The following is a 23849-nucleotide window of genomic DNA, read 5'->3' as shown; positions in this document are numbered from 1 at the left end:
ACCGTTTCCCCAGGCCTACCCACTACCTTAGAGAGCCTTGTGCAATGAGGCACGCTTCATATATCACAAATGCTAATTTAACATATTCTGTAGTTGATTTTATTGTAAGAATTATAGACTAATTTCGAGTGCCAAAATAGATTTTAAAAACGCACCCTACAAATAGCTACTCCAATACTCAGATTGAACATAGCAACAGATAAGTAGTAAAACATATGACTGGAAGTTGTGCAGAAATCGTCTCTTGCCCGAGACAGCAGGTGTGCGTGACTGCTCAAGGCGTTGTTCCTGCCCCCATTTCATTTTCCCAGACGTCCACTGTATGGACACCTCCACTTACTTTGGTCTTTTTCTATAGGGGTACATAATATCATCGATGCTTTGTTTTATCTGGTTCCCTACTCTACGGATGTTCTTTGCTACCCCATTTGCAATCAGGTTTGCATTTCGAGTAAACCTGCACCAAGAAAGAAAATATGAAACTGTCGACAATATCAATGCCAATGCACATAATGATTTTCAGATCAAAATTCCCTTGATTGGTTCCTGGAAAAGTTTGACACTCTCTAAATCCAAATTCTTGGTGGACATTGCAGGATATGTGATATCATGAAGTCGCAAAGTTGTTTTTTGAATGCATGAGGTGATAAGTTTGCATAGTGTTAATAAACCAGGAATAAGATCCCAAACCTACGCAGATGAAAAAAGGCTAAACCTGCAACCCATCAAAGTAAGAGGAGGTGTCCATACAACGGCCATTTAACTAAGCTAAACCTATAGTTGATGAGTGGCCCTTTGTCACATGAGACAGCACTAATCGTATCCCTATCTGTCCACCATGGGAACCTAGTTGAAAATTTAACCAGCCGTATAACACACATGACACAGTATGAATAGATGCACTTGCCTGCTTAGAAACTCATCGCGACTAACATTAGCTGGTTGAGGCGACCGATGCTGTGGTACTGGTGATCTGTTTCCATCTGTAAGAATAGCAAAATACAGATTATACTGGTATTAGCTCGTTGTGACAATAATATAACCAAACAAGCTTCAAGGCATCACTAAAACACACGCACACACACATATATGATATATTATATATAGCACAAATAATTTATTATCTGGGAACTAGGCAAGTCATTTTGTTAGGAGTAAAGGCTGATGAACAAGAATATAATATAGAATCTGGAATCAGAAATGCTCGGCTTTATTGAAAGAAACTGAATAGCAAAACAAGAAAGGGAAATCCTCCGCAGAGGCCTAATCCTCACGAAGGAGGCCTACGAGAAAAACTCGTCCAATAATGATCTCTCCAAGATGATCTCTCTATTAGGAGACTCTCTCTATATATAGGCAATTCTAGTGCTAAAATAAAGGAAACCGAATAACAAATATTTGAAAAGCATAAAAATAGGAATCAGCTCTCTCCCTTAATCTTCTCCACCTGCTTCCTCCTTTCTCTCTGCCGGCCCAACCATCTTTCTCTCTTCCCCTCCTCCAATCCGTATCAACTGCCTCACCCTCAAAACAGCCTTCTCCACCTGCTTCCTCCTTTCTCTCTGCCGGCCCAACCATCTTTCTCTCTTCCCCTCCTCCAATCCGTATCAACTGCCTCACCCTCAAAACAGCCTTGCCCTCAAGGCTGAGCTCAAAACTGAAACCGATTACATTGTTCGGTGGAGGCTCCCATTCATGCTTCTGGACAGGAGGTGAAAAGCTGAGCCAAGGAATGTGCCCATGAACAAGAAGAAGTAGATACATGATTGTGGCCAGCTCAGCAGCAACGGCATGAACTGTACGTAGCAGCAAAGGGAAGAAGGGCTGAAACAGTGAAATAGAACCACAGCGGTGTTGTCACCACTGTTGGTGTAGGCAGATTGGTAGGAGATGGCAGAGGCACTAAAACAGAAATATGAATAGGCTGTTGTACTACCAAGGGTAGGGGTGTTCTATTGTCCGCTTTGGTATCGATATCAGGGTGGATTGTTGACGTGGTAATAGGCGGTATCTCCGGTAGGGCTGTTGTAGACAGGCTAGAGGACAGCAATGGTGTTGTCACGATGGGTAGGATAGCTGCAGAATTATTGCTGGTTCTGGGTGGAATTTTTGGCTGGTTTTTGGCAACAGAGACAGTAGAAAAAGGATCCTTACTACTGTACTTGGATGAATTGCCAACGACGCAGCTTCCTGATGTGATGGTATCACCAAAACGTTGCAAGAGCTCTTGAACAAACTTGTCCCACGATAAGGAGGGGCAGCGACGAACGAGCAATTGCTTCCAAGGCTTGGCAGGTCCGTCTAAGGCGAGCATGGCAACGTCGACGCGTCTATCCAATGATGTTTTGTTGACGAGGAAATATTGGTTTGCCCGCGCAAGCCACACGAGAGGCTCAGATCCATCAAAAATTGGCATTGGCGACGTTGATTAGTTTCCAGCTGACACCGAATTAGATTCCTGATTTTCAGAGGACGCACCGTCCTCCGGCGTTGCTCTGAACTTGTGGTTGAGGGCCGCGAAACCCACACGCACTTCCTCTATCATGGAGTCGAGTTTTGACCCCAACGGCGAGACCCGTTCGTTCGTCTGCTGAAGCTGGGCGTTGAGTTTTGCAGTAGCCTTCTCCAAACCGTCTAGGCGTGATCGCCCCTAGAGTTGATCCACGTTCACCGCACCAATTGTTAGGAGTAAAGGCTGATGAACAAGAAATTAATACAGAATCTGGAATCAGAAATGCTCGGCTTTATTGAAAGAAACTGAATAGCAAAACAAGAAAGGGAAATCCTCCGCAGAGGCCTAATCCTCACGAAGGAGGCCAACGAGAAAAACTCGTCCAATAATGATCTCTCCAAGATGATCTCTCTATTAGGAGACTCTCTCTATATAGGCAATTCTAGTGCTAAAATAAAGGAAACCGAATAACAAATATTTGAAAAGCATAAAAATAGGAATCAGCTCTCTCCCTTAATCTTCTCCACCTGCTTCCTCCTCTCTCTCTGCCGGCCCAACCATCTTTCTATCTTCCCCTCCTCCAATCCGTATCAATTGCCGCACTCTCAAAACAGCCTTGCCCTCAAGGCTGAGCTCAAAACTGAAACCGATTACATTGTTCGGTGGAGGCTCCCATTCATGCTTCTGGACAGGAGGTGAAAAGCTGAACCAAGGAATGTGCCCATGAACAAGAAGAAGTAGATACATGATTGTGGCCAGCTCAGCAGCAGCGGCATGAACTGTACGTAGCAGCAAAGGGAAGAAGGGCTGAAACAGTGAAATAGAACCACAGCGCTGTTGTCACCACTGTTGATGTAGGCAGATTGGTAGGAGATGGCAGAGGCACTAAAACAGAAATATGAATAGGATGTTGTACTACAAAGGGTAGGGGTGTTCTATTGTCCGCTTTGGTATCGATATCAGGGTGGATTGTTGACGTGGTAATAGGCGGTATCTCCGGTAGGGCTGTTGTAGACAGGCTAGAGGACAGCAATGGTGTTGTCACGATGGGTAGGATAGCTGCAGAATTATTGCTGGTTCTGGGTGGAATTTTTGGCTGGTTTTTGGCAACAGAGACAGTAGAAAAAGGATCCTTACTACTGTACTTGGATGAATTGCCAGCGACGCAGCTTCCTGATGTGATGGTATAACCAAAACGTTGCAAGAGCTCTTGAACAAACTTGTCCCACGATAAGGAGGGGCAGCGACGAACGAGCAATTGCTTCCAAGGCTTGGCAGGTCCGTCTATGGCAAGCATGGCAACGTTGACACGTCTATCCGATGATGTTTTGTTGACGAGGAAATATTGGTTGGCCCGCGCAAGCCACGCGAGAGGCTCAGATCCATCAAAAATTGGCATTGGCGACGTTGATTTGTTTCCAGCTGACACCGAATTCTGATTTTCAGAGGACGCACCGTCCTCCGGCGTTGCTCTGAACTTGTGGTTGAGGGCCGCGAAACCCGCACGCACTTCCTCTATCATGGAGTCGAGTTTTGACCCCAACGCCGAGACCCGTTCGTTCGTTCGTCTGCTGGAGCTGGGCGTTGAGTTTTGCTGTAGCCTTCTCCAAACCGTCTAGGCGTGAATCGCCCCTTGAGTTGATCCACGTTCACCGCACCAATTGTTAGGAGTAAAGGCTGATGAACAAGATATTAATATAGAATCTGGAATCAGAAATGCTTGGCTTTATTGAAAGAAACTGAATAGCAAAACAAGAAAGGAAAATCCTCCGCAGTGGCCTAATCCTCACGAAGGATGCCTACGAGAAAAACTCGTCCAATAATGATCTCTCCAAGATGATCTCTCTATTAGGAGACTCTCTCTATATATAGGCAATTCTAGTGCTAAAATAAATGAAACCGAATAACAAATATTTGAAAAGCATAAAAATAGGAATCAGCTCTCTCCCTTAATCTTCTCCACCTGCTTCCTCCTTTCTCTCTGCCGGCCCAACCATCTTTCTATCTTCCCCTCCTCCAATCCGTATCAACTGCCTCACCCTCAAAACAGCCTTGCCCTCAAGGCTGAGCTCAAAACTGAAACTGATTACATTGTTCGGTGGAGGCTCCCATTCATGCTTCTGGACAGGAGGTGAAAAGCTGAACAAAGGAATGTGCCCATGAACAAGAAGAAGTAGATACATGATTGTTGTCAGCTCATCAGCAACGGCATGAACTGTACGTAGCAGCAAAGGGAAGAAGGGCTGAAACAGTGAAATAGAACCACAGCGGTGTTGTCACCACTGTTGGTGTAGGCAGATTGGTAGGAGATGGCAGAGGCACTAAAACAGAAATATGAATAGGCTGTTGTACTACCAAGGGTAGGGGTGTTCTATTGTCCGCTTTGGTATCGATATCAGGGTGGATTGTTGACGTGGTAAAAGGCGGTATCTCCGGCAGGGCTGTTGTAGACAGGCTAGAGGACAGCAATGGTGCTGTCACGATGGGTAGGATAGCTGCAGAATTATTGCTGGTTCTGGGTGGAATTTTTGGCTGGTTTTTGGCAACAGAGACCGTAGAAAAAGGATCCTTACTACTGTACTTGGATGAATTGCCAGCGACGCAGCTTCCTGATGTGATGGTATCACCAAAACGTTGCAAGAGCTCTTGAACAAACTTGTCCCACGATAAGGAGGGGCAGCGACGAACGAGCAATTGCTTCCAAGGCTTGGCAGGTCCGTCTATGGCGAGCATGGCAACGTCGACACGTCTATCCGATGATGTTTTGTTGACGAGGAAATATTGGTTGGCCCGCGCAAGCCACACGAGAGGCTCAGATCCATCAAAAATTGGCATTGGCGACGTTGATTTGTTTCCAGCTGACACCGAATTAGAATCCCGATTTTCAGAGGACGCACCGTCCTCCGGCGTTGCTCCGAACTTGTGGTTGAGGGCCGCGAAACCCGCACGCACTTCCTCTATCATGGAGTCGAGTTTTGACCCCAACGCCGAGACCCGTTCGTTCGTTCGTCTGCTGGAGCTGGGCGTTGAGTTTTGCAGTAGCCTTCTCCAAACCGTCTAGGCGTGAATCGCCCCTTGAGTTGATCCACGTTCACCGCACCAATTGTTAGGAGTAAAGGCTGATGAACAAGAAATTAATATAGAATCTGGAATCAGAAATGCTTGGCTTTATTGAAAGAAACTGAATAGCAAAACAAGAAAGGGAAATCCTCCGCAGTGGCCTAATCCTCACGAAGGAGGCCTACGAGAAAAACTCGTCCAATAATGATCTCTCCAAGATGATCTCTCTATTAGGAGACTCTCTCTATATATAGGCAATTCTAGTGCTAAAATAAAGGAAACCGAATAACAAATATTTGAAAAGCATAAAAATAGGAATCAGCTCTCTCCCTTAATCTTCTCCACCTGCTTCCTCCTTTCTCTCTGCCGGCCCAACCATCTTTCTCTCTTCCCCTCCTCCAATCCGTATCAACTGCCTCACCCTCAAAACAGCCTTGCCCTCAAGGCTGAGCTCAAAACTGAAACCGATTACATTGTTCGGTGGAGGCTCCCATTCATGCTTCTGGACAGGAGGTGAAAAGCTGAGCCAAGGAATGTGCCCATGAACAAGAAGAAGTAGATACATGATTGTGGCCAGCTCAGCAGCAACGGCATGAACTGTACGTAGCAGCAAAGGGAAGAAGGGCTGAAACAGTGAAATAGAACCACAGCGGTGTTGTCACCACTGTTGGTGTAGGCAGATTGGTAGGAGATGGCAGAGGCACTAAAACAGAAATATGAATAGGCTGTTGTACTACCAAGGGTAGGGGTGTTCTATTGTCCGCTTTGGTATCGATATCAGGGTGGATTGTTGACGTGGTAATAGGCGGTATCTCCGGCAGGGCTGTTGTAGACAGGCTAGAGGACAGCAATGGTGCTGTCACGATGGGTAGGATAGCTGCAGAATTATTGCTGGTTCTGGGTGGAATTTTTGGCTGTTTTTGGCAACAGAGACAGTATCCTTACTACTTTACTACTGTACTTGGATGAATTGCCAGCGAGGCAGCTTCCTGATGTGATGGTATCACCAAAACGTTGCAAGAGCTCTTGAACAAACTTGTCTCACGATAAGGAGGGGCAGCGACGAACGAGCAATTGCTTCCAAGGCTTGGCAGGTCCGTCTATGGCGAGCATGGCAACGTTGACACGTCTATCCGATGATGTTTTGTTGACGAGGAAATATTGGTTGGCCAGCGCAAGCCACGCGAGAGGCTCAGATCCATCAAAAATTGGCATTGGCGACGTTGATTTGTTTCCAGCTGACACCGAATTAGATTCCTGATTTTCAGAGGACGCACCGTCCTCCGGCGTTGCTCTGAACTTGTGGTTGAGGGCCGCGAAACCCGCACGCACTTCCTCTATCATGGAGTCGAGTTTTGACCCCAACGCCGAGACCCGTTCGTTCGTTCGTCTGCTGGAGCTGGGCGTTGAGTTTTGCAGTAGCCTTCTCCAAACCGTCTAGGCGTGAATCGCCCCTTGAGTTGATCCACGTTCACCGCACCAATTGTTAGGAGTAAAGGCTGATGAACAAGAAATTAATATAGAATCTGGAATCAGAAATGCTTGGCTTTATTGAAAGAAACTGAATAGCAAAACAAGAAAGGGAAATCCTCCGCAGTGGCCTAATCCTCACGAAGGAGGCCTACGAGAAAAACTCGTCCAATAATGATCTCTCCAAGATGATCTCTCTATTAGGAGACTCTCTTTATATATAGGCAATTCTAGTGCTAAAATAAAGGAAACCGAATAACAAATATTTGAAAAGCATAAAAATAGGAATCAGCTCTCTCCCTTAATCTTCTCCACCTGCTTCCTCCTTTCTCTCTGCCGGCCCAACCATCTTTCTATCTTCCCCTCCTCCAATCCGTATCAACTGCCTCACCCTCAAAACAGCCTTGCCCTCAAGGCTGAGCTCAAAACTGAAACCGATTACATTGTTCGGTGGAGGCTCCCATTCATGCTTCTGGACAGGAGGTGAAAAGCTGAGCCAAGGAATGTGCCCATGAACAAGAAGAAGTAGATACATGATTGTGGCCAGCTCAGCAGCAACGGCATGAACTGTACGTAGCAGCAAAGGGAAGAAGGGCTGAAACAGTGAAATAGAACCACAGCGGTGTTGTCACCACTGTTGGTGTAGGCAGATTGGTAGGAGATGGCAGAGGCACTAAAACAGAAATATGAATAGGCTGTTGTACTACCAAGGGTAGGGGTGTTCTATTGTCCGCTTTGGTATCGATATCAGGGTGGATTGTTGACGTGGTAAAAGGCGGTATCTCCGGCAGGGCTGTTGTAGACAGGCTAGAGGACAGCAATGGTGCTGTCACGATGGGTAGGATAGCTGCAGAATTATTGCTGGTTCTGGGTGGAATTTTTGGCTGGTTTTTGGCAACAGAGACAGTAGAAAAAGGATCCTTACTACTGTACTTGGATGAATTGCCAGCGAGGCAGCTTCCTGATGTGATGGTATCACCAAAACGTTGCAAGAGCTCTTGAACAAACTTGTCCCACGATAAGGAGAGGCAGCGACGAACGAGCAATTGCTTCCAAGGCTTGGCAGGTCCGTCTATGGCGAGCATGGCAACGTTGACACGTCTATCCGATGATGTTTTGTTGACGAGGAAATATTGGTTGGCCAGCGCAAGCCACGCGAGAGGCTCAGATCCATCAAAAATTGGCATTGGCGACGTTGATTTGTTTCCAGCTGACACCGAATTAGATTCCTGATTTTCAGAGGACGCACCGTCCTCCGGCGTTGCTCTGAACTTGTGGTTGAGGGCCGCGAAACCCGCACGCACTTCCTCTATCATGGAGTCGAGTTTTGACCCCAACGCCGAGACCCGTTCGTTCGTTCGTCTGCTGGAGCTGGGCGTTGAGTTTTGCAGTAGCCTTCTCCAAACCGTCTAGGCGTGAATCGCCCCTTGAGTTGATCCACGTTCACCGCACCAATTGTTAGGAGTAAAGGCTGATGAACAAGAAATTAATATAGAATCTGGAATCAGAAATGCTTGGCTTTATTGAAAGAAACTGAATAGCAAAACAAGAAAGGGAAATCCTCCGCAGTGGCCTAATCCTCACGAAGGAGGCCTACGAGAAAAACTCGTCCAATAATGATCTCTCCAAGATGATCTCTCTATTAGGAGACTCTCTCTATATATAGGCAATTCTAGTGCTAAAATAAAGGAAACCGAATAACAAATATTTGAAAAGCATAAAAATAGGAATCAGCTCTCTCCCTTAATCTTCTCCACCTGCTTCCTCCTTTCTCTCTGCCGGCCCAACCATCTTTCTATCTTCCCCTCCTCCAATCCGTATCAACTGCCTCACCCTCAAAACAGCATTGCCCTCAAGGCTGAGCTCAAAACTGAAACTGATTACATTGTTCGGTGGAGGCTCCCATTCATGCTTCTGGACAGGAGGTGAAAAGCTGAACCAAGGAATGTGCCCATGAACAAGAAGAAGTAGATACATGATTGTGGCCAGCTCATCAGCAACGGCATGAACTGTACGTAGCAGCAAATGGAAGAAGGGCTGAAACAGTGAAATAGAACCACAGCGGTGTTGTCACCACTGTTGGTGTAGGCAGATTGGTAGGAGATGGCAGAGGCACTAAAACAGAAATATGAATAGGATGTTGTACTACCAAGGGTAGGGGTGTTCTATTGTCCGCTTTGGTATCGATATCAGGGTGGATTGTTGACATGGTAATAGGCGGTATCTCCGGCAGGGCTGTTGTAGACAGGCTAGGACAGCAATGGTGCTGTCACGATGGGTAGGATAGCTGCAGAATTATTGCTGGTTCTGGGTGGAATTTTTGGCTGGTTTTTGGCAACAGAGACCGTAGAAAAAGGATCCTTACTACTATACTTGGATGAATTGCCAGCGACGCAGCTTCCTGATGTGATGGTATCACCAAAACGTTGCAAGAGCTCTTGAACAAACTTGTCCCACGATAAGGAGGGGCAGCGACGAACGAGCAATTGCTTCCAAGGCTTGGCAGGTCCGTCTATGGCGAGCATGGCAACGTCGACACGTGTATCCAAAGGTGTCTTGTTGATGAGGAAATATTGGTTTGCCCGTGCAAGCCAGGCAAGAGCCTCAGATCCATCAAAAATTGGCATTGGCGACGTTGATTTGTTTCCAGCTGACACCGAATTAGATTCCCGATTTTCAGAGGACGCACCGTCCTCCGGCGTTGCTCTGAACTTGTGGTTGAGGGCCGCGAAACCCGCACGCACTTCCTCTATCATGGAGTCGAGTTTTGACCCCAACGCCGAGACCCGTTCGTTCGTCTGCTGAAGCTGGGCGTTGAGTTTTGCAGTAGCCTTCTCCAAACCGTCTAGGCGTGATCGCCCCTAGAGTTGATCCACGTTCACCGCACCAATTGTTAGGAGTAAAGGCTGATGAACAAGAATATAATATAGAATCTGGAATCAGAAATGCTCGGCTTTATTGAAAGAAACTGAATAGCAAAACAAGAAAGGGAAATCCTCCGCAGAGGCCTAATCCTCACGAAGGAGGCCTACGAGAAAAACTCGTCCAATAATGATTTCTCCAAGATGATCTCTCTATTAGGAGACTCTCTCTATATATAGGCAATTCTAGTGCTAAAATAAAGGAAACCGAATAACAAATATTTGAAAAGCATAAAAATATGAATCAGCTCTCTCCCTTAATCTTCTCCACCTGCTTCCTCCTTTCTCTCTGCCGGCCCAACCATCTTTCTCTCTTCCCCTCCTCCAATCCGTATCACATTTTCATTTCATGACCGACTTCATGCAAAAAAGTGCATTATAGTACCATTGAATCCTAGTTTGTGCATTCTAATAACCTTCTCCATAGTGATGATATCAGAATACTGAGTAGAGCAAAAGCACCTTCAAGAATGACTGCATGAGTGCTAAGATGATTCACCGGAATTCCATTAATTGTTTGTCACGGTGTCACGTATGTGCAGCTCACGCTTTTGTAACTTTAACAATTAATGCAGATAAAAAACACATTGAACAAACTTTTGGCTTATCACAAAGACAGGACACTTACCAGCCAAAGATTCTTTGATTTTTCGATCCACTAGTACCTGGTTATAAGGAAAAATCTATATCAATTGAGTACGTGTAAGATGAAGATTTGACAGATAGAGGAGAGAAACGAGCAGACAGGACTTATTGATGATAAATTTCACTATGAAAAGCTTAAAGCCATACAGATAATAAGCAGACAAATCTCCTCTCCCAACCAGGCACCCTATGCAATCACTCCATAAAATTGTTTTTTTATGCAAAATCTTATTGCACACAAAAGGTGTCATCATGGAAGGAAAAAAAAGAGTTACTCATTCTTCTTGAATAATGATAGTATTTTGAAAATTCAAAAAGCACCAATTACAATCATAGTCAGCTGAAGCAACTAGGACACCCAGAATAGAAAAACAGTCTGTGACTAACCTCAATTCCCATGCATACTGGCAATTCTGGTTCAGACTGTTGTGGATCAGAGGCTCGGTTCTTTTGGTCGGCATAAATAGAATAACCAACGCAGCCGTATTTAAAATCCCTAAGGATCATACCCTCTTTAGATGCTTCCATCTCAGATGTCCCAACAATATACCGGGGAGCTACCAAATCAAACATGAAATCATTATCTACTATGAGACTGCATGCTTACATTACTGAATATGAAATCAAGCACAAGAATTCCAGTATTTCATGCATCCACGACAAATGCACCAAAACTTTAAGCACATCTTCTTAAACTAATCAATAAGATATGCTCCACAATTTCTCCAACAACCAATTAACACAGGCAAAGAGCCCAATGACAAACAATTCCTAAACATTCTAAATTCATTAAACAATATCTGTTCTAAGCAAACAATGTTAAGCTCATTACACCTACTTAGTAAAACCATAGCTGAAAAGCTGTATAATTTGCAATTACATATCGGAATAAGTGTGTGATTGTGTGAAAACCGAAAATCCCCAATCCATTGATCGATCGGAACTAAGCACACACGAAAAAGAAGAGCTAAAGAGAGGGGGCGGAAATCAACATCGAAAAAATGGGGAGAAATTAGGGGTATTATACCATTAGGGAGGGATCGGGAGAGGCCAAGGCAGAGAGGATTCCTGGAGTCGGATTTAAATTGCGAAGAATAATAGAGGCAGCCTTTGCAGGATCTTCCCTTGTTCGCGCCACTGCCAGAGACAGAGGCTTCACCATGATTCGTTTTCTTCGTAGTGAAATCGTCGGTGTTTGGTATTTTGGGTTTGGAATTGGTAGGGGAGTCGCCGGAGTTGGGTGATTCCGACATTTTAGCTTAGCTTAGCTACTGTACCACAATTTCTTTTTTTATTTTTTGCTGCAATGCAATTTGTGTTGTGTTGTGTTGTGTTGTTATTTGGGGATTTTATTTGTTAGTGTATGTACATATATATTGTTAGAAATCTTAAAAATAACTCCCTCCTCCTTTTCTGGGGTATCAATTGCCTTCAAATTATATCTTTCCAATTAATTTATATTACTAGGAGTACTATTTATTTATTGTTTCCACTTTATTAAAAACATAACTTTAATAAAATCATAATAATAGTTGGAGTAATATTTTATACTTAGAAGAATACATAATTCAAATGTTTTACTTAAATTCAAAATACTGTAATAAAGTTATAATTCTTTATCACTATAATGAGTTTACAAATATAGTCCCCCACCCATTTAAGCTTAGTTGGCTGTGCTGTCTTTAATCCACAAGAGCCTAGGATCGATCCACTCTAGCTCCGCTTTTGAGTTCTGCTTTTTGTTAAAAAAATTTCTTATACTAATTCATTTGTATATTAAACAATTTATTTTTATGATTCCCAATTTTCCATACTTAATTAATTAGCTACTAATTAATTTATTTACACATTTTTTATTTTCTCACACTACTTCAATTTATGTAGTAACTTTAATTTATATTGCTAATTCTCAAATTATTTATCTCTCATTAGCCATTTCTCTCTTAGATCCATAATGATCTTGTCGGGTTGTTTATGATGGTTGTTGACACTACAAATATTTAACAATTGTTAACAGTGACGGAACCAGAAAATTAACGGAGTCGGGGCTGAATTTTTTTTTTAATGAGAATATTAAAATATTTAATTTTACATGTAATGTCTGTTCAACGTTTACGACACATTAGGTGACAACTATTTTCCACGAGTCGCCATGTCATGAAATGATCGAAGAATAGTCTCATTTTCAATTTTTTTAAAAAATTATACTACATAACTAAGATATCATTCATCCATTCTGACTCTCGTTCAATTCGCAAATTTTTTTAATAAGTTCATTAAAGCACCTGCAATTGAATCATTCCTACAATAAAATACTGATACATAACTATAAATCAATAGTAAGAAGATTTCTTAGTGTTAGGTATATATTAATTAAGACACGAATAAATCTACTAACTACTACTTCCACAGTATAAATAATTTTATATTAATTTAAATTTAAAACTACCAAGTGGTTCAAATCCAAATATCGATAAAAATAAACAATGAGGTAAACAAAATATTCTCTATAAAACACATGAGATGTAATGCACTAAACTATTGCTGCAAGCCTGCAACTATCCGACAAGGGACAACCGTGCGTTGTGCGTAACTCGTAAAGTCTCTAAGCGTAAACTTGTGAGGCTAACTATGTCAAGGAATAAAGGCAACATTAGTTTATAATAGCCCAATAGAGAAAACATAAGAAACAACCCAACTATTTGGCCCAAACCTAATAAGCCCAAATTGTCGTCTTCTTCCTAAATCCTAATTCAGTTTTCAATTTCAAAAAGCGGCATTGCGGCTGGAGTACGGTTGGAGTGCAGGGCTGCTTTGGAGCGGAGACTACTCGGAGGATGGCTGTACAAGGTGGGGTCGGGGTCTGGTGCCGGCCAAGCCCCCGCGGTTCCGTCGCTGATTGTTAATACTCTCCCGCATCTGTGAAAAATATTTTAATTAATGGACAACGCGAATTTTAATTCGTAATATATGGATAAAGTATGAGAGAAATATATAATATAAATTAGACTTATTTTTAGTATGAGACTAATTTTGGTGGACGGACGAAAATGAAAAGAAGAAATTATTTTTTTATGGACGAAAAAAGTACATAGTAATTTGGACCCTCAATATTAAAATCATGCGTCCGCCACTAACTTGAATGATACTTGATGGAAAGCTTTTAGTAAATATTTGGGAAATTTGGGAGAGAGTATGAAAGTGTTTGTTGTGTGTGGTTGATGGAGGAAATGACGCTCATTTTTATATACCCTTTCTTTCGACACTGTATATAAAACCATTTCAAGTTTTAACTGATAAAATTCTCGACCAATTTTGTCTGTAGCTTGAATCATGAGATTCATAATCATTCTTTGTTATGAATAATTTTGAACAAAAAATTATCTTTAATATCCATCAGAAACTATTCATTCACCATTTGGCACTATTTCTGCCCATATTTGTTGTTAGTTAAAATATTCTCTATGATTTCAAAGCATTTGATAAGAGTAGTCTCCTCATATTTAATATTTGTCATATGATTGTGCATTAAATCTCACTACTACTACTACTACATCTTATTCTACTTAAAAGAAATTTCACAGCTTGATCTCTATAAGGATGTGAATTCAATTATGGCAATGAATGGAAGTGGCAAATGACAAAAGTTAAACAAATAAAACTGCTGGTAAAAAAAGTATAGAAGTATACTAATTAGAATACTCACAATAAAACTTTCACTTTCCCAATATATTTCATAATAAAACATACTCCATAATAGGATTTGAGTGCATTTTAATTCATAATATTAATGGGAATTAAAATTGTAAACTTTATATGCAATCATGCATCGAATTGTATTGTAAAATACTCCGATTGAGAGTTTTAAATTATATTTATATATGAAACTGCCGATTGAGACTTTAAAAATGATGCCAAAAGTTGTAAACATTAGATATTAGTTGTATGTATTTAATGCATAATAATGAGAATGAGCAATAAGAAAACGAGAAACGAGCACAGAAACAGCTAGCGGTGAGGCAGAGATAACAAGAAAGAACAATGAGAAATTTCAGATTTGGGCTTTTAAAGTTGTAAAACTTTGTGTAATAAAAAATAAATCGGGAAGTTGGTGTTATTTTGGGTGAAGACAGTCACGACACTGACCTGTGCATCCAATTCCAAATTTGGCTAAAAATTCAAATGACATCCAAAGTTATAATAAATCATTGCATTCAATCTACTAATTTTTTGGGTATTATTCAAATTCCTTTCTAATTGAGAGATACTCATACAACTAGGCATCATTCAAGAGTGAGAAAATATATATGGTTCATGTGATACTTGATAATGTCATATTTGAGTTTGAATTCAAACTCGGATCATCATACATTCGTACAAACAGCGTTGAGCTCGACATCATCAGATTCTCAAAAAATAAACAAAATATACCCTTGAGCATCCTCTCAATCGAAAGCTCAATTCAAGCTTCGAACTACTGTAGTTTTATTAAAAGTGCAATGAACTGTAAAAAAATAACTACATGAACTAACTGAGAATTTTCCACACAATTAATTAAAAAAAACAAATTGTTGAAGAAAGTGAACAGATCATGGATGCAGGTAGTCGCAGAAAGCCCCCTTTTTACAGTGACCACCCTCGTAGAATCTACATATCCTCTGCCCTCTCGGCAGTGGCCGCGAATATCCACCACCGCCACCTCCACCTCCATATGGCGGCCGACCCCATGCTGGCCGACTCCTTCCGCTCCCGTAACCACCCCGTTCTCTAGGACTATTGAACCTCTCACCGCTGTATTTCCGTTGGCCGTCCCAAGGCAAGCTTCCATCCCTTGGGCTGCGGTTGGTACTGGAGTTTGGCCATGTGGGTCCCGTGTTCGTTCCCCACCCAAGGTTCGCCATTCCCTGGCTAGGCTCTCCGAGGACAAGGTTAACACTGCCTTGCACTGTCACCAGGTTTATGTTACCAATGTTCCCCTGCATTGTACCCCATCCAGGGTCCGATTTGTCGGACCCCGTCCCGGGAGCCACGGCTGCACCAGTGATCACTTGATTCACGTAGGTTGGTGTCGGGGGATGAATCTCCGAACCGGCGTCGCTGCCATGGACAGGAGCGTTCGTCTCCCCCTCACTGCTTGCAGACGAGTTACATGACCTCCGGAAGAAATCGAAGGCGTCGACAGGAGACGTCCCGCTCTGCTTGCTCGGCTCTGATGACTGGGGACTCAAATTCACGTCGCTGGTGGAGCTCAAGACATTGCTTTTTCGAGGTTCCAGCACCGAGCTGAATTCCTCGATTGAAATAGAGCTATCATCTGTACTTTCATCTAACAGAAATTCCCTAGCAAATTTGATAGCTGAAGTGGGTGAACACAATGCTCCTTGCGATTCCATTGCATCGACTTCAGCTAACAAGTCTGACACCGAATTTTCCCCTAAATCAATGAACTCGAACGGCTCATTCATCATCGCACGCCAGTCAGGCATGTTCGACGTCGGATGGGACGCAGAATCTGGTGGCATGGTGTCCATATTATCAACCTTAACTTCGGGATGTTTTGAAGGAGATGCAGAGATGGAGGCCGGATCCCATTCCTGGATTGATGGTCTTGCAGGCGTCGGAGAATATCCACACCATTCGTCAGCTACTTCTGGAAGTTGGTTGCTACCGTTACAGATTGGCCCTGAGTTCGACATGGGGAGATTTACAAGCCCATCTGGTTTGGTCTGAGTTGCCTCAGCTCCCTCATTTTCATTGTTAGAGTTTGGTGGACTTAGCAGCTCCAAAACACCAGAGTTCTCGGCAGGGACATCTGCAGATACAAATGGCTGGTTTTCAACCTCAGGCGTAGGACTTGGGAGAAACAAGACATTTACATCCTCAGCTGGTTTACACGAGCTGGATGGCTCTAACACAGGCGCAGATTCGATATCATTTGAGCCTAAGTCAATATTTAAAGGTCTCAAATTCTCTTCAGAAGGTTTGCCTGATCGATCCTCCTCAAGCCCTCTAGTCATAGGACTTTCAGTTAGCCCACCTGAGTTCTTTTCTTCGGTTTGTGAACTCTGGTTGGGATCATCTTCCCCCTGGAATTGATCAGTCAAAGCTGCAGGTATCATTTCAGGGTTTGACGGAGGAGGCAAAGTATGCACTTTGATATCATCGACAATAGAATTACTATCTTTGAGCAAATCCCAACATTGTGGCCGGCTAGGGGAGCTCGAGTCACCCACCTTCAGAATTCCAGTAGCCTCTGTTTGTTTATTACCATCTCTACTGGTCCCGTTTGTTTCTTCCCTTGCATTAATTCCATCGGGAGGCCTGTTTCCTTGCAAACCTGAAGACCGTGCACGTGACAAATCTGATGGTACATGGAGTTTCCCGCTCAGTGCATCAGTGAGAAGTAACGAGTCGTATTGCTCATGATTCGTCCATATCCTCATATGAGGTGGAAAAAGACCGGTTGTATTCCACTTCCGGAGCTGCATCATGGAAAATGGTCCTTGAATCTTACCATTGGGATCGCGATAATGCCACAGTTTCTCAGTTTCTGCACACGGTGAGTTTCTCGTGCAGACAGTTGAAGTAGAAGTCTCTAAATCAGATCTTTGCGTGGCCTGCTCATTCGTGCCACTACTTGATCCATTTGCATCAGTATTCTCTATTATTTTTTCCTTCGCCTCAGTATATCGCTCTTCTTTACCTGAATAAAATTTAATACAAATATTTCTGATTTAATCTCAATGAAGAAAATAACTTCCACTGAACTATCTAATCCTACATGTTAGGGTCCGTTTGGTACACGGAATTGAAATTGGAATTCTATGGAATTGAATTGGAAGGAATTGAATTAGAATTCAATTCCAAATTCTTTGTTTGGCAAAATGAAATAATTGATATGGAATTGAATTTAAAAAATTGAATATGTGCACTGTGTGTGTGAATGTGTGTGCAGTGTGTGTGAATGTGTATGTGCAGTGTGTGTGCGTAAGAATGTGAGCAGTGTGTGAATGTGTGCTGTGTGTGTGCTGTGTGTGTATGTGTGTGTGTGTGTGAATGTGTGCTGCTGTGTATGTTTGTGTGTGTGTGTTGTGTGCATGTGCATGTGTATGTGTGTTTGCTATGTGCGTATGTGTGTGTGTGTGTGAATGTGTGCTGCTGTGTATGTTTGTGTGTGTGTGTGTGTTGTGTGCATGTGCATGTGTATGTGTGTGTGCTATGTGTGTGTGTGTGTGTGTACTGTTTGTGTGTGAATGTATGTGTGTGTGCTGTTTGTGTGTGTGAATGTGTGCTGCTGTTGTGTGTGTGTGTGCGTGAATGTGTGCTGTTGTGTGTGTGTGTGAATGTATGCTGTGATTGTGTGTATGTATGTGTGTTGTGTGTTTGTAAGAATGTGTGCATTGTGTGTGTAATTTAATATATATTTGGAATTCCACTACTTTTGATTTGGAATTCAAATTGTGGAATTGGAGGATTTGGAATTGTAATTCAATTCCAAATCCAAGAATTTTTATGATAACAAACACGGATTACAATTCCAAATCCAAGAATTTTTATGATACCAAACACTGGATTTGGAATTGAAGGCTCCAATTCCAATTCCACACCTCCAATTCCATGTACCAAACGGAGCCTTAGTGTTATTATAATGTTACCTTTCTTATTGGAGCTCGTCTTTTGTGCATTTCGAGGAAATCGAAAGTGGCTTGGCCTCACATATTCATCTGCATAATTAAACCATCATTGAAAAAACCAACTACTATTAAAACCGAGGTATATCCACTATCCAGGAGAATTCCACACCCCAGTAATGTACCTTTTTTACCATCGACACCACTTCTGTCATCTTCTTCAGAATCATAATTTGGATTCATTTTTGGATCAGTATGTATCTCTGGAACTTCAGCAATTCTGCGCCTTCGCTCCTCAGGGGATTTGAGAAGCTGCAATTCCTTCACACATTCTAGAAGCGTGAAGACTGTCAAGGAAATCCAGAACAAATTATTTGTACTAACTTATCATACAACTAGTACTCAATATGTACTCCCAAATTTTGGGTACATATATTGAGAACTGCAGCATGGATTAGTGAAGATAGAATGACATTTAACAATCGAAACGGGGTGTATATGAAGTAGCCATAAACGAAGGATATTCTTTCGTATTCCCCCTCTCGCTAGCTCGATCCCTAAGATGATTTAGCTTCAATATCTCTGCTTCCAGCCACTAAGTTCAGAGTAACAGGATATCAACATAAAATTATATCTCTATGTGCTTCTTAAAGCATGAACCATGGAGCCTGATTACTAAATCAAATTCATGCTGATAAGAACCATAAACTTACATCATTGACCCGGACTGACTGAAGCGCCACAGCTTTATTTTGCACCTCCCCCTGCAAGCAAACAGCTTATGCTTATGACCCGGGTCCAGTGGTTTTGAAGTTCACGATCAATTTCAGAAGCAAAGAAACATGAGAACTTACAACAGTAAAATGTTTCACGAGACCGCATCTAATGCTTTGACGTAGCCTTCCGCATTCTTCCTGAATGGGGGGGGAGTGATTATTAATGGTCATATGGAACATTCAAAGAAAAAGAGTAGAAATTCATCTTAATCTGAATTTGAAGAGCAGGATATATTTAGTTTTAAAAGTGTCTTGCATCATGAAGAGCAAAGAACAGATCAATGCATTACAATTTTTACAAATTTATGATTTTCAGAGCTTATAAAGGAACCAGTATGCTAGAAAGATATTATAATGCTAACGAAACTAATAGTTCTAGTACCATAACAGTACATTCCAAAAAAAAAACTCTAAAAAGCAATCATCCCTGGTTACCTCAGTAAACTCTTGATTAGAAATGCCATCAATTGACACTACTTCTTTTTTGTCTAAATTCAAAACTTCAAGCATGGCATCTGCTGTCCTATTTCCAATTCTATAAGGCTCAGACACCGTACTAGTCCCTGAATCACCGATATTAACGTATAATTGGTGTCAGCATAATCTGGTAAAAATAAGCAGTATGGAAGATTAAATGAAAGAAACTAAAGCGTGAATGTGATAAATGAATAGACCATACCTACAACTTGGACGAGCCTGTGAATTTCAGTCTTATGATCATTCGTTGATATTCTAATCCTTACAATAGAACCAATAACCTTATTATTGAAGTTCTCACGATCATCCAGAAGTTTCTCCACCAAATTGCGGCGCATATAGATCAATCTAATGTTATAAACATCAACTTCAGCATATTCATTCAAATCATGCTTCGGTCCTTTGTCTTCACCCTTTTTACAATGTTTTCTCTTTCTACTGCTAGCCGGCATTGCCAATACAAACATTTTACCATTACTCTCCACATCATTTTCCACAGAACTAACAGATCCAGCAGGAATGAAAGAACTTTTAAGAGAATCATCCTTAATGAGAAAATGAAATTCAAGAAGCTTCAGCATTTCGATGTGACCAACACGTGACTTTCCAAATAAACTTTTTAGCCTTTGATCACATATAATTTTACTCTTCCAGCGGGGATCGCGTAGGTTGTTTCTATTTATGTAGTCAAGTAACAGTGTTTGAACATCAAATTGTGTTATAGCTTGTGTATCACCATTCTTCACGTGTGCAACAAACTCCAAGAGTTCTTTGGACGCCCATTCACTGTCAACTGCAATCTTGTCCGACTCTCTGGTGTTCATGTTCTGGGAGATGCATAGCATGTTGGTATCGTCGGTTGCTTTTTCAGTGTTTGTCTGGTTAGTGACTTTGTCCATGTTTGGCTTCAAAGTATCTTTGTTGTTGCACCGTGACCCCATTTCCTCCTTGTTGCTGTGCAGTTTCTCGATGTGGTCACCATTGATTGAAGTCCTCAAACCATCATGTTGCACCGTGACTTTGTCCATGTATGGCTTCAAAGTATCTTTGTTGCACTGTGACCTTATTTCCTCCTTGTTGCTGAGTAGTTTCTCGATGTGGTCAACATTGCTTGAAGTCCTCAAACCATCATGCGGAATAAAATTAATATCTACACAGGGCTTGTTCAGCTCCAAGTGTTCAGTAGTCTTATTTGACGCAGAAACTTCTCTACTAACACACACAGGAAGCACATTATCAAATTGTGGCTTGCAAGCCACAACTTTCCAGGGGTTTTTAGCTTGATTAATCTCGTCAAATGTTAATGATAACTTCTCTTTTAAGAGTAGCCAATACATTTTGAAAAGATACTCCCAGCTAAGTTCGTCATCAAAATCAACTTTATTCTGCAAAGATAATCCCAGTACGAAAAAAAAGAATCATGAATCACCGAAATAAATGTGTTTGTGCAAGAAATTGGTAATTATCACCTGAGTATCGCATCCAAATGACATTAAGAATAATAGGAACATTATGTCTACTTTAATTAGATATAGAAATCAAGGTCTTCCAGCTAGCTCGAAATAGTCAAAATAACTTAGCATGAAAGTAGGTCACAAATGTCACCAATTTCCAGCTAACTACACTATTGTTTGCTGTCAGATGATTTTCATTCGCAATAAATGGGTCTTTTGTTTTAAGCTTAATCGCCATAAATAATTAGTATTTGAGGCTTGTGACAGATTTCCTTTTGTGACAAATTTTATTTCAACTAAATACAACACGACAAAATGTACTTTTAACTTTATATTATTTCCAGAACCAAGATTCATAATTATGGCACCCCTAGGTTTAATTTAATGTCAAAAAGATTGTTTATTAGTACTAATGTGATAAGACTTCCACGTGGTAGACGAGAGTAAAAGGTCACGCCTTTCCGTATGATTCACACAAAAGGCTTCTGTATGTCACGCTGTCAATAACGTTTTGCGTCATGCCATATACACACTATAGTATGTCCGGACAAATAAAAGTTGGTTTAAAGCAAATATAATTCCACGCTTTCCGCTTTTATTTTCACCCAAAGAAATTTCCATAAAAGAAACAGCTAGTTAAATTGGACATCTAAGATGCTGTCAATAGTTAAGTTGGTTCCTCCCATATTAAATACGACATAAGATGCAATAGAACTACAGAACTAGATCGAGTCCTAATAAAATTAATACCTGCCCTGCCCTGCCCTGCCCTTTAGAATATCTAAAGCTAGTTTTTGACATTACCATTATAAACTAGTAAACCAGAAAGATCAACGAACGGAAGTCCTCATAAATGCTAGTTTGATGATTGGTAAGAACTAGGAGTATAAAGAAGAAAATAATAACCATAACAGGACCAGAAGGATGGAAAATGAAGAAGTAACATGTAATGAAGTTTTACCCTAACTGAAGCACATTTACTCACCAAAGTTATGCAAGGAAGGCAAGAAATTCGAATTAAGAAATCATTAAAACTTGAAAACATGAGAAGAAACAAGACCATACCGAGTCATCGGTAGCTTGCTCCTTATTCTCGATCAGCATGATGGGTTTGATGCATGTCGAGCAAAACCCCTTGTTTCCTCTAACACACACAAACTCTTCGTTCTTAATACATGACTTGCACCACGAATTGGTGCAAGTGTAGCACATAAAGGACGATGCCTTTCGGCACACACTGCATATGTGCCACCCTGAAAGAAATATCAACATAATAATAAGTAAATAACGCCATACCACAAAGAGCTCATCACGAAACAACGAAAATCAACGTACTACCTCTTTGTCGACAAGTGTGAGATTTACGGAATCAATTAATTCATTTAACTAAGCCAAAAAGCTCGATTTTGCAGCAACTGCATGTTAGGGTTTAGGGTATTCGACAACATTTTCGATCTTTATGAATGTGAAGTTACTAAAAGTTATACTCCTATACAGACTCCTTAAAGCTCTCACAAAAGAGGTAACAAACATACCGCAGTTCCACTTTGCCGTCGACTGGAAAAATGCCTCGTCCCGCTTAATACAAGCCGGATGATATGCCTTTGGACAGCCCCTAATCACATTGATATGAAAGCAGCCATAAATGACCAGAGAATACAACGATCTAATTAAAGCAACAAAACACACATTCCTCGCCCTAACTCCAAATATACATTAACACAAACTCAGCAGAAATTTGTTCAACAAAATTATCAGAAGAAAACAGTTTATTTATCACATCGAAATAAACTCACTTGCGATCGCAGAGCACCAAAGAACCACCATTCAAACAGATAAAACACACATCGTCTTCCTCATCCTCAACCTTCCGCCGCTTACGCAGCGGAGGAGGCTTCGGCGCGTGCTGTGGCTTGGGCGGCCGCCCTCTCCTCCGCTTCCCCCCGCCGATCGCCCGCCCCGGAGCCGGAACCGGTCGACTCGCCACCGATGCAGCGGAATTCCCCACCTCATCGTCGTCATCGTCGTCGCCAAACCCTTGCTGAGCTGCTACAGCAGCTAGCAAAGTCTCAATATTCTCCATTTCGTAAAAACAAAACGCGCTGAAGAATCCCCAAATTTATGCACCACCAAATCGCGAGCTCCACAATCATCGATCAGGCACAATCATGCAAAATCAGAAGACAGCAGAGAGAGAATTAGAATTTAGAGAGATGGACGGTGGAGCTGGGCTGGTGAGACAGGGATGAATATTGAAATTTGGATTGGTGTTTTTAGTAGTTATTTATTGGAGCAGTAAATTGAGGAAGCCAAACTTTTTGAATGTATGATGATAGGATAGGAGGAGTGGAATGAATTCATGTGTAGGGACCACCACCAACTTACTGTAGCGGCGAGTCAAACTACGGCAAAGCGTCAAGGACTGGAAATGGACATTTGCTGTCTCTTTCTATTGACCTTTTTTATTTGTTTATTCTCTTTAGTCATATCTCCATTTACACTTTTTGAAATCAAAATTAGAGATAAAATGTGTTAGCTGGAATTTATCATGTTAGAATCTTAGTATAAAAGTTTGTTTGATTGTGTTAGCTCAGACTGCACAGTAGTATTGAATAGGAATTGAATATATTTCTAATTTTTGTGATTAAATGAGATTTGTAAGCTAACCACATTTTTTTTATTTCACTCCATTTTCAAATAATTGTTGTCTAGACTCTAGACCTCAAATAAGAATAATTATTTGATTCATATCCTTCAAAATTATAAATATCTATCTGTTTCATTTAGGTAGTTCTCAATGACATGATATAAATAGGGAATTCAATGTGAGTATTTGTTAATCTAACTTCCATTTTAGATAATGGAAATGATTATGTTTGTAATTATGATTATGTATGTCAAAATTAACAAGTTTAAACTTCTTAATCACAGTATTCTCGCTGGTAAAAATTTACAAGTCCGTA

General features: G+C 41.5%; 2 protein-coding genes across 3 annotated transcripts; both read right to left on the bottom strand.

Moving 5' to 3' along the window:
* Positions 1 to 37: 37 nt before the first annotated feature.
* On the bottom strand, positions 38 to 11874 carry LOC121775541. Of its 2 annotated transcripts, XM_042172630.1 has the most exons (5): positions 11576 to 11874; positions 10936 to 11105; positions 10532 to 10568; positions 908 to 983; positions 38 to 457 (listed from the first exon to the last, which is right to left on the bottom strand). In XM_042172630.1, exons 1-5 carry the CDS (start codon positions 11799 to 11801, stop codon positions 337 to 339), a joined length of 630 nt encoding a protein of 209 aa, XP_042028564.1. In that variant the 5' UTR covers positions 11802 to 11874; the 3' UTR covers positions 38 to 336. The 2 variants fall into 2 exon arrangements, with proteins under 2 accessions (XP_042028564.1, XP_042028563.1); XM_042172629.1 differs by lacking the exons at positions 38 to 457; positions 908 to 983 and adding an exon at positions 9544 to 9888.
* Positions 11875 to 14993: 3119 nt separating this feature from the next.
* LOC121774671 (zinc finger CCCH domain-containing protein 44-like) lies at positions 14994 to 23186 on the bottom strand. Its single transcript, XM_042171521.1, has 11 exons — positions 22683 to 23186; positions 22422 to 22501; positions 21952 to 22139; positions 19635 to 20817; positions 19391 to 19518; positions 19034 to 19093; positions 18893 to 18943; positions 18704 to 18774; positions 18365 to 18519; positions 18204 to 18272; positions 14994 to 17251 (listed from the first exon to the last, which is right to left on the bottom strand). The coding sequence occupies exons 1-11, from the start codon at positions 22967 to 22969 to the stop codon at positions 15138 to 15140; spliced, it is 4386 nt and encodes a 1461-aa protein (XP_042027455.1). The 5' UTR covers positions 22970 to 23186; the 3' UTR covers positions 14994 to 15137.
* Between the last annotated feature and the right edge of the window lie 663 nt (positions 23187 to 23849).

The sequence above is a fragment of the Salvia splendens genome, chromosome 17, assembly GCF_004379255.2.
Source record: "Salvia splendens isolate huo1 chromosome 17, SspV2, whole genome shotgun sequence".
Lineage (NCBI taxonomy): Eukaryota > Viridiplantae > Streptophyta > Magnoliopsida > Lamiales > Lamiaceae > Salvia > Salvia splendens.
Note: the sequence above shows the minus strand (reverse complement) of the source record. Positions and strands in the feature narration are given on the sequence as shown.